The 16,149-nt window shown below is 57.0% G+C and overlaps 2 protein-coding genes across 3 annotated transcripts; both read left to right on the plus strand.

The window, feature by feature from the left end:
* The first annotated feature begins 2,426 nt into the window (after positions 1–2,426).
* On the plus strand, positions 2,427–6,922 carry Hmg20b (high mobility group 20B). 2 transcript variants are annotated; one of them, XM_028771807.1, is made up of 10 exons: positions 2,427–2,489; positions 2,706–2,761; positions 3,335–3,443; positions 3,898–4,101; positions 4,393–4,513; positions 4,780–4,826; positions 5,576–5,648; positions 6,006–6,221; positions 6,297–6,429; positions 6,509–6,922. In XM_028771807.1, exons 2-10 carry the CDS (start codon positions 2,724–2,726, stop codon positions 6,519–6,521), a joined length of 954 nt encoding a protein of 317 aa, XP_028627640.1. In that variant the 5' UTR covers positions 2,427–2,489; positions 2,706–2,723; the 3' UTR covers positions 6,522–6,922. The 2 variants fall into 2 exon arrangements, with proteins under 2 accessions (XP_028627640.1, XP_028627639.1); XM_028771806.1 differs by having other exon boundaries at positions 6,297–6,421; positions 6,509–6,919.
* A 2,452-nt stretch (positions 6,923–9,374) lies between these two features.
* Gipc3 (GIPC PDZ domain containing family member 3) lies at positions 9,375–16,149 on the plus strand. Its single transcript, XM_028771809.1, has 6 exons — positions 9,375–9,560; positions 10,709–10,894; positions 11,010–11,190; positions 12,160–12,272; positions 13,253–13,334; positions 13,496–16,149. Exons 1-6 carry the CDS (start codon positions 9,381–9,383, stop codon positions 13,645–13,647), a joined length of 894 nt encoding a protein of 297 aa, XP_028627642.1. The 5' UTR covers positions 9,375–9,380; the 3' UTR covers positions 13,648–16,149.

Below are 16,149 nucleotides of genomic sequence, written 5' to 3' on the forward strand. Positions count from 1 at the left end.
CAGGGTTTCTCTGTGTAGTCCTGGCTGTCCTAGAACTAACTCTGTAGACCAGGCTGGCCTCGAACTCAGAAATCCGCCTGCCTCTGCCTCCCAAGTGCTGGGATTAAAGGCGTGCGCCACCACCGCCCGGCCCAGGGAGAGTTAAAACACCATAAACTTGGACCTGGTTTTGTTCTATCCTTTTAATTCTTAATTAATTAATTAATTAATTTTGTTTTTCAAGACAGAGTTTCTCTGTGTATCCCTGGCTGTCTCGGAACTCACTCTGTAGACCAGGCTGGCCTCGAACTCACAGAGATCCTCCTCTTGAGTGCTGGGACTAATGGTGTGTGCTGCCACCTCCTTGCTTCTGTCTTTTTATTTATTCTTAATTGTTTTTAAGAGGCTATGTAGCACGGGGGGTGGGGGGGGACTGGAACTTACAGAGGTCCCCTGCCTCTGACTCCTGAGTGCTGGCATTAAAGGCAGGTGACACCATGCCAAACTCACAGCCAATGAGGAAAGCTGAGACTCTATGCTGAGTAACTGCTGCCCCCTTCCTGGACCACCTGTAGAAACCCTGACCTGTGCCTGGGTCCTCAGCCGCCTGTCCTTTTTCTACCCAAATCTACTTCTATCTCTGCCGTAACAGGAAGCCCAAGTTTGATCAAGCCCAACCTTATCTAAGAAGCTTTATCTGCACCGTCACCTGCTTTAGAGGAGGGGCTCAGAGTCCCCCGGCCTGTGAGTTTGGGGGCGTCACCTTCAAGGCAGACATAAACACATGTTGTATGTGTAAGCGTGTGTATGGTCCCATAAAAACATGCCATAATTACCATGCATCTAATGAGTCACCTACATTATCATCTGGCCAACATTACCCCATCAGGGTTTCAGCTTACAACGGTTTGGGAAGACTGAGCCCAAGACTGCAGTGCATTATGGGAACACCCTAACCTTGCTCCCAGCCCTTCACAAAGGGATTATGGCAGGGCTTCCCTCTGACCACGGCCCCAGCCTTTAGTGTGGCTAACAGGAATCGAACTGGAAGAGCAGCAGATTTTATTTAAGCACTCAGCAATATCTTCAAGCATCTCTTTTTAAAAAGACTTATTTATTATTTCATGTTTATGAGTATTTTCCCTGCATGTAAGCCTGTGTATTCGTGTGCTTGCCTAAATGCTCTAAACGATAAAAAGTGGTCTCTTGGGAATGGAATTACAGATAGTTTTTTTTTAAGCAGACAAATGGGTGCTGGGAATCGAACCCAGGTTCTCTGCAAGAGAAAACAGGCACTCTCAACTACAGAACCAACTCTTTGTTTTTTGAGACAGGGTTTCTCTGTGCAGCCCTGGCTGTCCTGGAACTCACTCTGTAGACCAGGCTGGCCTCGAACTCAGAATTCCGCCTGCCTCTGCCTCCCGAGTGCTGGGATTAAAGGCGTGCGCCACCACCGCCCGGCCAGAACCAACTCTTTAGTTTCTCCTTTACCGTGGAATGTTACAGACTAGAGTAAAATCACATTTAGCAACCGAGCTGTGTGGTGTGCTGTCTCTTCTGTTTGGATAAAGGGGACTAAATTCAAATTGTTGGGTTCTCCACAAACCCCTCGGCTTCCTGACCATCTTGTCAGCTCGCAGCTGACCTTCAACATCCCCCCCCCCTTTTTTTAAAATGAAAATGCTCTCAGCCCAGCTTCTTTCTAGATGTAGGTGTCAGCCTCCCAGCCTGTTACTTCTCCTGTGGTTCAATGTACCCCTTTGGTCAGAGAGAAAAATCAAGGCTCCACAGGAAGGAAGATCAGTGACTGGTGGTCAGCGTACGCACAGACCATGTCCTCAGTCCTCCGTTTATAAAGCTTATTCACTTATTGACTTTGGGGTGTGTGTGTCGCACATGTGACAGCACACGGTGGAGTTCAGAGGACCACTTGCTGGAAAACCATTCTCACGTTCCACTTTGTGAGTTCTGAACGCAAGTCGTCCATACGTGGCGAGCACCTTCAAGTGCTGTGCCATCTCGCCAGGCCCATTTTTTTTTTTCAACGTAGTAAGAAAAAAATACGCCTTGCCCTACTGCAGGAGGGTGCCTCTTTGGAACTGAACTCCTTCATCCGAAGCCTAGTGAAAACGCCTCCTCTGCCTACGACTTCCTCGGTCTCCACCTCCACACCCCAGCTCCCGCTGCAGGATGGGGACTACTAGCCCTTTAAGAAGCTCCGTCCCACAGCGCGCTGCCAATCGCCTCCGATTGGTCCCGAGCGCGTCCGAGCGCAGCCGAACTTGACGCACCCGCCCGCAACCTCCCCGATGCACCTCCCACGCGGCTCCGCAGAGCTTCAGCCAATCACCGCCTGGCGCGCCGAGGCTAATCTGCATGGCCCCGCCCCTCGCCGAGTCCTCAGCCAATTGGAGCACTAGACTTGTGTTCCTGAGCATGAGGGCGGAGCGGGCGCGGGCGCTTGGTTGGAGCGTCGCCGCATCCCAGGTCCCGGGAAAGTTTTTTCAGAGGTGAAAAGAGCCGGGAAGTCGGGGCCTGCGCGGGGCGGGGGCTGCGGGGCGCGGCCTCCGGGACTCGATCTCGCAACAAAGGATCGCGGGGCCTCCCGCCCAAGGACCTCCCCGCCCCGGATCCGCCTCCCCCGCTCGGGCCCCCCGGGGACCGGCCTGCGGCTCCCATCGGGGTGTCAGGCAGGACCCCCTGACCTTTGCCAGCTTCTGTTCCAGGTCTCGCCTGGAGTGGCCATGTCCCACGGTCCCCGGCAGCCAGGCGCAGCCACCGCGTGAGTGCGCCTCCCCCAGCCTGACCCTGTTGTTGGGTACCCCTGGAAATGCCCTGTCTCCACCCCGGGTACTCTTGGACGTGTCCTGTCCCACATCCCTGGGAACCCCTGAACATCCCCCGCGTCCAGCTTCGGGTACCCCTAAACACGCCATGTCCACGCCGGGGCCTCTGGACATGCCCTGTCCCGTGCTCAGGAACCCCTGGTCCTGTCCTGTCCCCTAGTTCCCCACTGCTGGGACTTCTGACCATGTCCTGTCACTCTTCGGGGATTTCTGTATCCCCTGTAGAATTGCCAAGGCGCCCTTGGTCTTCCTCACTTTCTCATCTTGCTCCCAGGCTCCAGGACCGCCTCACCTCACCCCCATCCCCACCTCCAGATCTCTGATCTGTCCTCACCCTGCAGTGCTCTACTGTGACCCTCGGATCCTCAAACCCTGGGTCCCCACTCGTCTCCCCGGGCCCATGAGTGCCCCCACAGACTTCTGTGATCTCCAGTTACAGAAGGGGATGGGTAGGTATGGGGGAGTGACTCTGGCACTGAATGATAACCCTGGTTTCCCATGTCCCCAAGACTTGCGGGAGGCAAGACTCCAGGCCAGCACGGGCCCTTTGTAGTGGCTGTCAAGCAGGAGCGCAGCGAGGGTTCTCGAGCCGGAGAGAAGGGGCCCCAGGAGGAGGAGGTGAGTCCCCATCTGAAAAGCCTGGCCCGCCCGGCGGCGGTGGTGCACGCCTTTAATCCCAGCACTTGGGAGGCGGAGGCAGATTTCTGAGTTCGAGGCCAGCCTGGTCTACAGAGTGAGTTCCAGGACAGCCAGGGCTACACAGAGAAACCCTGTCTCGAAAAACCAAAAAAAAAAAAAAAAAAAAGCCTGGCCCCGGGCTCAGGAGCACACACCTCACAGTCCACACGGTGTAAGACCCTCCCACTGCCTAACAAGAGGCCTCGGCCCAGCCTCACCTGTCAGTGGCTTCAGCCCCACCCCCAGGAAGCTGTCTTGGTGCAGGACAGTTGGCTCTCTAGAGTTCTGACCCTCCATCTGCTGTCCTACCACTAGACTACGCCCCGCCCACACGTCCCAGAGCCCCGCCCACCCTTCCCAGAGCCCCTCCCAAGGACACAGCCCCCTCCCGCAGCCAGTGAAGAAGCGAGGCTGGCCCAAAGGCAAGAAAAGAAAGAAGATTCTCCCAAATGGGCCCAAGGCCCCGGTCACGGGCTATGTTCGATTCCTGAACGAGAGGCGGGAGCAGATTCGCACCCGCCATCCGGACCTTCCCTTTCCGGAGATCACCAAGATGTTGGGCGCCGAGTGGAGCAAGCTACAGCCGGCAGAAAAGCAGGTAGAGACTAGAGAAGGGGGTGGCAGAAACAGGAGGGTCCCCAGGTCTTCCGGCCAGCAAGGCAAGCCGCATCAGTGATCTTCGGGTTCAGTGAGAGACTCTGGCTCAAAGAACAAGGTGAAGAGTCAGCTAGACCTGGATGTTCTCTCTAAGAGTTGGAGGGAGGGAGGGAGGCAAGGTGGGGGGTTACAAACAGACTAGTGTAAGGGGTTAGGGTCCTGGCCCTGGCAACCCCTGTGTGCCGGCCTTCGTTTGGGCTGGTCCTAGTTTGTGGGTGATGCCCCCTCCCAGCGGTACCTGGATGAGGCAGAGAAGGAGAAACAGCAATACTTGAAGGAGCTGTGGGCGTACCAGCAGTCAGAGGCTTACAAGGTCTGCACAGAGAAAATCCAGGAAAACAAAATTAAAAAAGGTGAGTGGGCTGGGCAGTGGTGACTCACCTTTAATCCAGCACTCGGTAGGCAGAGGCAGGGGGATCTCTATATCTGAAGCCAGCCTGGTCTATAAAGTGAGTTCCCGGACAGAGAAACCCTGTCTCAAAAATAAACAAAAACTCAACAACAAAAAGAAAGCTGAATGGTCCAAACTCTAATGGCATGAGCACGAAGGTTTACGTGGGGCTCTGGCCGGGGACTGCCCCGGGATCCCTGGCCAACCGCCTTCCTCCCTCCCCACCAGAAGACTCCAGTTCTGGACTCATGAACACCCTCCTGAATGGACACAAGGTAAGAGCCTGTCTGTCCAGAAGTACTTAGGGGCCGGGCAGTGGTGGCGCACGCCTTTAATCCCAGCACTTGGGAGGCAGAGGCAGGCGGATTTCTGAGTTCGAGGCCAGCCTGGTCTACAGAGTGAGTTCCAGGACAGCCAGGGCTATACAGAGAAACCCTGTCTCAAAAAAAAAAAAAAAAAAAAAAAAAAAAAAAAACAGAAGTACTTAGGGGAGAAGACACCGGTGTTTCTAGACACTTCCCCCTCCCCAAGTTAGTGTGCTCCATAGACAAAGGCAAGACCACCGCGGAGACACAGCAACTCCGTGGTGGGGCTTAGCTTAGTGGTGACGCCTTTGCCCAGGATACACAGGACCAATGTCTCCGCCACCACCACACACACACACATACACACCACACATACACCGCATACACACACACCACACACACACACAGGCACACGCACGCGCGCGGGCAAGCAGTTGAAACTTCATGTATAGAAGGCTGACCCGGCACGCAGGAAACTGGGGACTCCAGCGAGGCTCACAGTTAAGAACACGCACTGCTCCTGCAGAGGACCAGGGTTCAGTTCCCAGCCCACCCTTGGCTGTGAGCACTGCCATCTCTAACTCCGGTTCTGGGGATCTGCTACCCTCTTCCCCCTGTGGGTACACATGGGAGACACACACAATAACAACAAAGTAAAGAAAAGCAGGCTGAGTGCTCCAGAGATGTGGGTCCCCACCGAACTCCTTGCCATGTCCCAGGGTGTGGAATGCGATGGCTTCTCCACCTTTGATGTCCCCATCTTCACTGAGGAGTTTTTGGACCAAAACAAAGGTGAGGTTTTAGCAGGTGCTTGTGTCCTGGTTACAGGAAGACTGGACCGGAAGACTGGACCGAGATTGCGGGCTGGAGTCAGGAGGGAGGGGTCAGGAATGGACAGGGAATAGAGGGAAGATGGGGCCAGGCTGGAGACGGTGGGAGTGGGGGTAGAGTTAGGAATGGAGGAAGAAAAGGGTCGGGCTGGGGTCAAGGACTGGGGGCAGACAGAATCAGGGCTGAAGGGAGCCGAGGTCGGGTTAAGGCCAGGGATGGAGGGGGATGGGTCGAAATGGGGCCGGAGATGAAGTGGGTGGAGAGCACTCTGGGTCAGCACGGTGGGGAGGCCGCCGGGGCTCTGACTCCTGTCCGCAGCACGCGAGGCGGAGCTGCGGCGCCTGAGGAAGATGAACGTGGCCTTCGAGGAGCAGAACGCGGTGCTGCAGCGCCACACGCAGAGCATGAGCAGCGCGCGCGAGCGCCTGGAGCAGGAGCTGGCGCTGGAGGAGCGGCGCACGCTGGCGCTGCAGCAGCAACTGCAGGCCGTGAGGCAGGCGCTCACCACCAGCTTCGCCTCGCTGCCGGTGCCCGGTGCGCAGCCCCGCCCACGGGACGCCCGCTCTCCGCGTGTTCGGGCCCGCCCCTCACTAACCCGCTGGCCCGCAGGCACCGGGGAGACGCCGACGCTCGGGACGCTGGACTTCTACATGGCGCGGCTTCACGGAGCCATCGAGCGCGACCCCGCGCAGCACGAGAGGCTGATCGCACGCATCAAGGAGATCCTGGCGCGGGTAGCCAGGTGCGGGGTGTGGAAGGGGAGGAGGTGAAGGGAGAGCTCGGCTCTGCTCGAGGTCGTCATCGCCCCCTCTGTCCCACAGCGAGCACCTGTGACAGGCCTCTTGGGCCAGGAGACGTCCCGCCCCACCTGCCCAGGAAGAAGCTGCACCTTGGGGTCTCCAGACTCCCTTCAAGTGAAATCTCAACCGTATCCCTTTAGCTTCGAACCCCATCCCAGGTTGCAGAGCCCGGGAGACCTGTCTGCCTCGCAGGGAGGGTCACACTACAGTGCGTCACGGCCGCCGGACTCGACTATCCCACCCCCAACCCTGGTGCAGAGCAGGACCTCAGGTCACTCACCGTACAGCCAGGGGACCCACTGCACAGGCGCTGGCTAACCTGGCAGAGCCGGGGTAGGAGTGGGGAGTCTAACAGCCCCTTCTTCCCTAGTGCCTTTCATCACTCAATCCGGACTTTTAAATAAGTGTTGAATAAAAGCAAATGGATTTTCACTCGAGTTAATATTTGTGGCTTTGGGGGCGTGGGCCCAGCCTGTTGGATTCTTCTGCGGCGGTGGCTTGGCCTGCCCGCCCACCCCGGGTAGAGGGAGGATCTCAGAACCTTCACTACATGGTTGTCAGGTGGGGAAACCGAAGCAGAGTCGGACTGGAGTCCACCATCGCCCTGTCGGTTTTGAGGGTCCTCCGTGGGTTCAGGAGCAGGCTGGACATTCAGTTCACCCGGCTGAGTCCCCAGACTGGACTCCAGTCCACCTCTCAGAACCTTTACTGCTTTAGCTAGACGGTGGCCACACCTTTAGTCCCAGCACTTGGGAGGCAGAGGCAGGAGGATCTCCAGGAATTCGAGGCCAGCCTGGTCTACAGAGTGAATACCGGGACAGCCAGGGCTACACAGAAAAACCCTGTCTCAAAACAAACAAAACAACAAAACCCAGCTCATACCACAGAGTTCTCTAGCCATCAGCTCGATCAAGTTCTGAAACATTCCTCAGAGGAAGCCCTGACTGTATGAGCCTTCTCTGGCCTGTCTCCAGCCCTCCTACACCCACCACCCACTCCACATCCCTGGACAGTTTCCATCATGGAGGTCACACTGTGTGGCTTTTTATGCCTGGTTCTCTCAGTGAGCACGTTTGACCCCGTGGGGCATGTCCTCTTCACAGCTGAGTAATAATCCGAGTGCCCCAGGCTGTGGTGAGTTGCTCTGGTGTGACAGCCTGTGCCCATCTGCTTCCTGTTTGACCACCCATGTTGACTCCCCCCGCCCAGGGCAGGAGCTGCCGGATGTGCAGATAGCTGTCGAGGATACCTCTGGCTCGAAATCCAGGGGACTGTGTTTAATTAACGAGGTAGAATATCTTTTAGAACTTCCCAATCTAACACACTTACGCTGTCCATTGGACTGTACTCCCCCATGCTCACCCAGAACCTCCAGGCGTGACCGCGTTAGGAATCCGAGTGGTGGCGTATATTAACCTGAGTGGTGTAGGAGCAGAGTGGGCGCCGTGCAATAGTGGGCGTCCTTTCGAGAAAAGGAAAGCTGACACAGGCCTAGGACTGGGCTTCGTGACAACAGAGGCAGAAACTGTCCCTGTGGGCCAAGGGCAGTCAAGGACTGCCAGAGTCGAGGACAGCCTCCCACTGCCTGGGGGACTCTGATACCAGGACCGCCACCCATCAACTAAGGAAGGGTTAAGTCCATCTGAGTTTTGTTTTGTGACAATGTCTTATGTAACCAAGGCTAGCCTGGAATTCATTGTGTACTCGCTTGCCTCTGCCTCCCCAGTACTAGGTGGGAATGTCCCCATGCCCACCCAAACACACTTCTCTCTCTCTCTCTCTCTCTCTCTCTCTCTCTCTCTCTCTCTCTCTCTCTCAATGCCCTATCTGCATGTACACCTGCATGCCAGAAGAGGGCATCAGACCCCATTATAGAAGGCAGTGAGCCACCAGCCAGTGCTCTAACCCTTGAGCCATCCCTCCAGCTCCCGTTGTTGGTTCTCTTTTAAGCCACCTACTTTGTGACTCTGTGTTGTGGGAATCTAGAAGACACACACAGCTGTCCACTGACCCCTGCACCCCACTTCACTCACCACATACCTGGGGAATCCCTGAAAAAGTAGCATTTTACAGTGGTTTGGTCTTCATTTCTTAACAAAAATTCTTTTGGGGGAAGGGTAGGGTGGGCTGAGACAGGGTTTTTCTGTGTAGCCCTGGCTGTCCTGAAACTTGATCTATAGGCCGGGTTAGCCTTGAACTCAGAGACCTACCTGCCTCTGCCTCCCCAGTGCACCCTTACTGCCTGGCTAACAACAAATATTTTTCCAGGGGTAGTGCACACAACTTTAATTCCATCACTGAGGAGTCTGAGGCCAGAGGATCAGGATTAGGGTCACCCTTGGGTACGTAGTGAGTTCCAGGCCAACCTGGGCTACATGATGTTCAAAAACAAAACAAAATTATTATTAAGAGAGAGATTTGTAGGTAGGGGCAGCAGGTGGTCTTTAAAATAAACAGGCGAGAAGGAGCTCACTGGGAGCTCTGGGGACTGAGCCCCAGAGGAGAGCCCAGCTCCTCCAAGAGCCCCGGGGCAGGGTGGACCATGGGGTAGGGTGAGGAGGGAGGAACGCGACGCCAGATACACAGGACACGGGAGTTAGTTCACAGGCAGGGCCGGGGACTGCGGGAAGGCCTCTGATGTAGACGGTGGGCTGTGCGCGGAGCGGAGGAGGGAGAGGATGGGTGGGGCTCCCCGGGAGGCCAATACTGGACACAGCGCCCACAGCCCAGGGCCTCCCCCTGTTGTTCGCGGGTCCCCGGGGAGGGCGCGGCTGGCCCTGGCGGGCGGTTTCACCTTCCCCCGGGCGGCTCGGGTTCCTGGATCCGCTTACACCCGGCTCGGCTGTCGCGGGCCCCGGGCGGGAGGCGCAGGACGCGGCGGACCCCGCGCGCCATGGACAGTGCTGCGCCCCCCGAGCCCGGGGCCACCGAGCCCCCCGCCCGCGCGCGCCCGCGCCTAGTGTTCCGCACGCAGCTGGCGCACGGCAGCCCGACCGGCAGGATCGAGGGCTTCACCAACGTCCGCGAGCTCTACGCCAAGATCGCCGAGGCCTTCGGCATCGCGCCTACCGAGGTGAGGGCTGACCACCGACACCACCCGGGACCCCGTCTGTGCTACACACAAAAGACGGGCCCAGACCCCAGCGGGTGGGGTTCCCGTATCCCCGGAGGACCCGACCCAGCGGTCAGCAGCCCATGAGTGGGAATCAGCTCAGTGGACACAGCGGTCACCTAGGGTTTGGAAAGCCGAGTTCCATCGGCACAGGATACAGCCGGTGTAGCGATGTAAGGCCTGTTATTCCAATATTGAGAAGGAGGATTGGAAGTTCAAAGTTGGTCATCCTCGGATACATAGAAAACTAGAGGGTCAGCCTGAGCTACATGAGGCCTTATATAAAATAAAATCACTTAATTTCCTTAATTCAAATATTTCTATTATTCTCTTTTAGTTGTTTGTTTTCTTTCTTTCTTTTAATTTTGTTTTTCTGAGACAGGGTTTCTCTGTGGAGCCCTGGCTGGTCTGGAACTCGCACTGTAGACCAGGCTGGCTTCAAATTCAGAGATCCATCTGCCTCAGCCTCTAGAGCGCTGTGATTAAAGGTGTGGGCCGCTGCGTAGTATGGGTTTGGTTTATTATATGTGGGGGCACTGGAGCCCACGGTCGAGGTTGGACCAACAGTTCTTTAGCGGTCAGTATTCTCCTCCCACACGCAGCCCCCGCGAATCAAATAGACTGGCCTACTGGCCGCAAGCCCCTCCCGGCTCCCAACGACAGCCTTCTTGTCCATCCTCATTCCATTGCTTGTTCGTTTAATTAAGATGATATCTCACTTTGTAGCTCAGGCTGGCCTGAAATGCATTCTGTAACCCAAGCTGGCTTCTAACTTGCAACATTTCCCTTGCATTGGCTTCCCAACTTCTAGGCTTACGCTCCTGATCCAGGACGCTTGGCCTTTTTATTTTGGGGAAGTCTGAGACTCTCCGTCATCCTCCTGTCTTAGCCTCCTACATGCTGGGATGGCAGACCCAAAGCATACCCACAGTCTTGCCAGCTCACTTGCCGGTGGGCAGTTAGAGTCTGGGGGCAACTGCTGTCTCATGCGAGCCACAGGTGCTTCTGGCCTCCAGGGGGCGCCCGCAGAGTCGGTCTACCTCAGAAGGGTGTGCACAGAGTTGAGTTTTGTCCATGGATGAATCTGGGTCCCTCTCTTACCCGAACAGATCCTATTCTGCACCCTCAACAGTCACAAAGTGGACATGCAGAAGTTGCTGGGGGGACAGATTGGGCTGGAAGACTTCATCTTTGCGCATGTGCGTGGAGAGACCAAAGAAGTGGAGGTCACAAAAACGGAGGACGCTCTAGGACTGACCATCACAGACAACGGGGCTGGATACGCCTTCATCAAGGTGCCTGTGGGGGGTGTGAACTAGACGATTAATGGTCTAGACCTAAGATGACTCTGGGGACCCCAGGGAGGGTGGCCCGGGAAGACGATCTACGAGTGACTGTAATTTCCCACAGAGAATCAAGGAAGGCAGCATTATCAACAGGATTGAGGCGGTGCGTGTGGGGGACAGCATCGAGGCCATCAATGACCACTCTATTGTGGGCTGCCGGCACTACGAGGTGGCCAAAATGCTACGGGAGCTGCCCAAGTCTCAGCCCTTCACCCTGCGTCTAGTGCAGCCCCGCAGAGCCTTCGGTAAGGACTGCTGGGCCCCGCGTGCCCCAGGGCAATGAGAGGCAGGAAATGCTGCTGACGCATGCGCTCTAGCCCAAGCTTCCCTCAGACTCAGTGTGTACCCAAGGATGGCCCTGAACCTCTCACCCTGTCCTGCTGTGCAATGACTTCCACACAGTGCTCCAGGACAGTGCTCCAGGGACCCTGGGATGAGAAGGGGGGGGAGTGCTTCTAGAAAAGTTTCTCACTTGGCGATGTGAGCACCATTTTGGGGTGCTTTCTGTGTAGGGTCCAGGCTCTTCAAGGCGCTGAACAATGTTCCTGACCTCCAGTCACTCTTGGTCAGGAGCTCCCCGAGGTGGGACAGCCACACACGTGCTCAGATATCACTCAGGGTCTCTTAGGGAAAGAATAATATACACCTCCAGGACCCCCGACATTGACCACAACCCAAAACCCTCAATGGGGGATTCTAAGCGGGGATGCACCCCCTCACCATTTCCTCAGCTCCTTCCCTAGACTGAGGGTTACCCTGACCACTCCCACAACTCATCGCTGGCAGAGTCTACGTGGAGGCTCCACCCTGACCACACCCCAAGCCCCTCACTGGGGGGTTTTAGGTGGGGCTCTACCCCCACCACACCCCAGCCCCTAAGTCTTTCTTTCTTTCTTCTTCTTTTTTTTTTTTTGGTTTTTTGAGACAGGGTTTCTCTGTGTAGCCCTGGCTGTCCTGGAACTCACTCTGTAGACCAGGCTGGCCTCGAACTCAGAAATCCGCCTGCCTCTGCCTCCCAAGTGCTGGGATTAAAGGCGTGCGCCACCACCGCCCGGAACCCCTAAATCTTTCAACAGCCCTCACGAGATTAAGGCATGCTAACCTTGGGTTCAAGGTCAGCCTGGGTTACAGAGGAAGACCCTGCTGGCAAAAGAAAACATGAAAAACAGTCCACACAAACCGGAACACATCTGTCACCGCTTTGTCCCCTCCAGATATGATTGGCCAAAGGAGCAGGAGCAGCAAGTGTTCCGTGGAAGCTAGAGTGAGCAGCGGGAGGGAGACCCTGCGCCTGCGCTCCGGGGGCGCTGCCACTGTGGAGGAGGTGGTGAGTGGCTGTTGGGACGGTCAGTTGACACTTGTCAAGCTCACGGTGCTAATGGCAATCAGGCCTGTTCCCTGCATTCGGGAGGGTCAGGCAGGAGGATGGTCACAAGTTCAAGGCTAGCCTGAACCTCTGAGCAGAATCCTGTGTCAAAAAGATAAAGACCCTGTTCTCAGAGCAGCTGTTTCCCAGCTTGTGCAGTGGGTACGGGCTGGAGAATGGGACAAGAGGAACAGCTCCAGGTCACAGAGGCCAAGGGGTGCGCCTGTTCCTGGCTGAGGAGCAGGAGGGACTGATGTGACCTCTAACATTATTATTGGGTATTTTTTGCACTGTGTGTATGCATACAGAGGTCAAAGGTTAATATCTTCCTTACTCCCCAACTCTAAATTTTTAAACGGCATTTCTTTATTGTTTTATTTTCTTTTGCTTGTCTATTTTGTGTGTGCACGTGTGGGAAAGTGCGTGGACAGGAGGGTGGAGTTCAGAGGACACTTGGGGAGCAGTTGTCACTTCCACCTTTACGAGGGTTCCAGAGCTTGACCGCCTGTGAGCGAGAGTCTCACGGAGCGGGGCGCCTTGCTAATTGTGATTCTGTGTATTAACTGTACTAGGTAACGTCCTTGTGAGATTTTTTTCAAGTGTGTTCGAGTACATCCATCACCCCTCTCTCTCATCTCTTTACCCCTCCCACCCAGACCTCTGTTTCCTCCTCTCACCTCTTTTTAATGACCATGGTTGGTGTCAGGGCACAGGACCATCGGCTACACCAATGAAGAAAGCGTCTCCTATCCCTTTATCTACCACTCCTGGGGCGGGTCACCCAGCCCCTCCCCACTATCAATTGGGAAGGCGTCACCCCTAGCAACCACAACCCTGTCAATTCTCGGAGGCGGGGGTCCCACAGCTCCTACCCCAGCAACCACTAGTGGGCGGGGCCTCCAGCCTGTCACTCACCCACCGGGTCATTCACCTGTCCGCAGCCCAGCGACGCGGAAGCGGCAGCAGCGCGCAGGGTGGACGACTTGCTGGAAAGCTACATGGGCATCCGAGACCCCGAGCTGGGTAAGCGGCGCGGGTAAGCGCGGAGTCCCCGGTACGGGAGGGTGGTGGTAGGCGGGAGCATGCGCCCGAGCTCACAGTCTGTCTGTTCTCCCTGTCCCTCCATCTGCCCGTCCATCCCGTTTGCTTGCCCATCCTGTCCCTCTGTCCGCCTGGTCCCGCAGCGGCCGCGGTGGTGGAGACTGCTCGGAGCTCGGCAGGAGCCCAGGCCTTCGCACGCGGCCTGGACGCCGTTCTGGGCGAGTTCGCCTTTCCAGACGAGTTTGTGGTGGAGGTGTGGGCAGCCATTGGCGAGGCTCACGACGCTTGTGGCTAACGTGTGTAGGAGTCTCTAGTCCTGGGCCCAGCCCCCTGCCCCAGCGCCACTCCAGAACCCAGGACAGACCTGAGACACGGCCCGCCACCAGAACCCAACCCAGTTCTGAGATCCAGGCCCACCCAGAGGCCCAGCCTGGTTCTAGCACCCAGTTCGGCTCTGAGACCCAGCCGGAACCCCATCCCGGTTCTGGAACCCAGGTTGTCCAGGAGGCCCAGTACAGCTCTAGAAGCAATATTGAGGTCCTGTCCAGCTCTAGAACCCAACCCAGTTCTTTGACCCAGACCCACCCCGAGGCTCAGCTTGGTTCTAGCACCCAGTCAGAATCCCAGCCTGGTTCTACAACCCATGTTAGCCCCAAGGCCAGGTCCTGCTCTAGAACCAAAATTGATGTCCTGCCCAGCTCTAGAACCCATTTTGTGACCCAGGCCCATCCCAAGGCCCAGCCTGATTCTAGCACCCAGTTCAGCTCTGAGACCCAGCTGGAATCCCTGGTCAGCCCTGAACTTCAGTCCTGTTCGAAAACCAAAATTGAAGCCCAGGGCAGCTCTAGAACCCGACCCAGTTCTGTGACCCAGGCCCACCTAGAGGCCCAGCTTGGTTCTGTAACCCTGGTTGTCTCTGAAGTCCAGCCAGGCTTTAGACCCCAGCCTAGTTCTGGGGTACAGTCTGACTCCGGAACACATGTTGGCCCCGAGGCTCAGGCTAGCTCTGGAACTCAGAGCAGCCCCAGGCTTGAGCCCTGTTCTAAAACCCATCCTAAATCTGACTGCCAGCCCATCCCTAGAACCCAGGCTGGCTCCGAGGCCATGCTCCATTCTGAAGCTCACTCCCGACTTAGTATCCAAGCCAGCCCTCCTCAGGTCAACTTCTGCTCAGAGACCAAGCCCACTTCTAGAACACAGGCAGGCTCTGAGGATGGCCTTGGTTCTAGAACACAAACTCACCCAGATAGGAAGCCATGCCCTAGAGCCTGGTCAGACACTGGGCCCAGCCCTGATGCTGAAGCCCAGGTCATGACTGACCCCCAGCCTTCCAGAATGCAGCCACACCCTGCCCCACAGCCACACTCCGGAACCAAGACAAACGTTAAGATACAGCTGGGCTCAGAGCACCATCCCAGCTGCCAGTCTCAGAAGCCAGGTTCCGAGAGCCAGCCCAGGTATGAGACAGCCACCACCATGGTCTGGCTCTTCCCTGATACTTGGAGTGGTTCAGGGGGAATGGCTAGCTTGGGACCCCAAGCAACGCCCAGCAAACCACTGGCTGACGGAACCCAAGCAGGCTCGAGTAGCCAGCGATCTTCCACACCTCCACCTAGTGCAGGCACCCAGAGCCATACTGCTGCCCGGTCCAAACTCAGATCTCAGCCCTGCACCCCAGCACAGCTGCCTGCCAGAGCCTCCCTACGCCCTGCACTCCAGGCTAGCCCCGGTGATGAGTCCGACTCCGAGGCCCAGCCAGGGGGCGGGAGCAAGACTGCTCTAATAGCAGAGCCCCACTCCCAAACGCCACGTACTCCTGAAATGAGGCCCAGCTCCGGGATGTCTCCGGGTGCCAACCCCACCCCACCCAGAAGATGGCGTGCAGGCTCCAGGGCACACTCAGACTCTGGGACCCAGACCGACTTCCAGGCATGGTCTAGCTCCGGAGCCCATGCTGGTTGGGCCAGACATCGAAGGTCCCAGCTACAGCCATTGGCAGAGAAAGAGCCCAGCTCCAGGTCCCTCTCTAGTTCTGGGGGCAGAAACCAGCACCTGGTGACAGCTAGAGCCAGCTATGTCCCCCAGCAGGACATAGGACAGTGGCTTTGCTCTGGGGCCCACTCGGCCTTGAGAACCCAATTCAGTCCTCAGGTTCCGTCACACGCTGGAGCCCAGCCCAGTGCTGCGAAGGATTCCAGTTCCAGGAGCCAGCCAGGCCCCAGCCCCAGCCCCAGCCCCGGCAGTTCTGGAAAGCAGCCCAGCACGGGATCCTGCCCCCTCAGCTCTAGAGACAGTCACCGCCCACAGACCCCTGGCCTTGAGCCTATAAAGGAGCCTGAGACCCTGGCCCGACCTCAGTCTTTAAGCCCACCGACCCCCAGAGCCCTCACCCCTGCCCTGAGCAAGGACACTGGGCCTTGGCCTCAAGATGGAACCCAAGCCACAGCAGGGCCCAGGCCAGGCCCCCCACCCTCCCTCCTGAGCCCTGGGTCATCAGTCCCAGACACCCCTCAGAAGCCAGCCCTTTTTCCCAAGCCCCAGCTGGGATGCCAGAAGCCCAACACCCCCACCCCCATATGTGTCACTCCTAGCCCCTCCCCCGGGTCTGGATCTCTTCCCCCACCCCAGCCAGTGACTTGACTCATCCTAGCAGGAGTGCAGGACAGAAACTGAGGCTTGGGTGTCAGAGTGCTGGCTGCGAACCCCAAAGCCCCTGTAAGAAGATCCAGTCACAGAAGGCACAGGGGTGGGAGGTTCCTGGGAGACGGTGGGGAATAAAGGAGCCTACACCTTCCCA

The sequence above is a fragment of the Grammomys surdaster genome, unplaced genomic scaffold (genome assembly GCF_004785775.1).
Source record: "Grammomys surdaster isolate TR1022 unplaced genomic scaffold, NIH_TR_1.0 209, whole genome shotgun sequence".
NCBI classification, from domain to species: Eukaryota; Metazoa; Chordata; class Mammalia; order Rodentia; family Muridae; genus Grammomys; species Grammomys surdaster.

What these genes read in the sequence shown, in the direction of transcription:
- Gipc3 (XM_028771809.1), top strand. Translation starts at nt 9,381, where the DNA reads ATGGACAGTGCTGCGCCCCCCGAGCCCGGGGCCACCGAGCCCCCCGCC. An exon ending in CTGCCACTGTGGAGGAGGTG is followed by an intron (nt 12,273 to 13,252) that starts GTGAGTGGCTGT and finishes ACCTGTCCGCAG; the next exon opens with CCCAGCGACGCGGAAGCGGC. An exon ending in CATCCGAGACCCCGAGCTGG is followed by an intron (nt 13,335 to 13,495) that starts GTAAGCGGCGCG and finishes CTGGTCCCGCAG; the next exon opens with CGGCCGCGGTGGTGGAGACT.
- Hmg20b (XM_028771806.1), top strand. Translation starts at nt 2,724, where the DNA reads ATGTCCCACGGTCCCCGGCAGCCAGGCGCAGCCACCGC. An exon ending in TACAGCCGGCAGAAAAGCAG is followed by an intron (nt 4,102 to 4,392) that starts GTAGAGACTAGA and finishes GCCCCCTCCCAG; the next exon opens with CGGTACCTGGATGAGGCAGA. An exon ending in CCCTCCTGAATGGACACAAG is followed by an intron (nt 4,827 to 5,575) that starts GTAAGAGCCTGT and finishes GCCATGTCCCAG; the next exon opens with GGTGTGGAATGCGATGGCTT.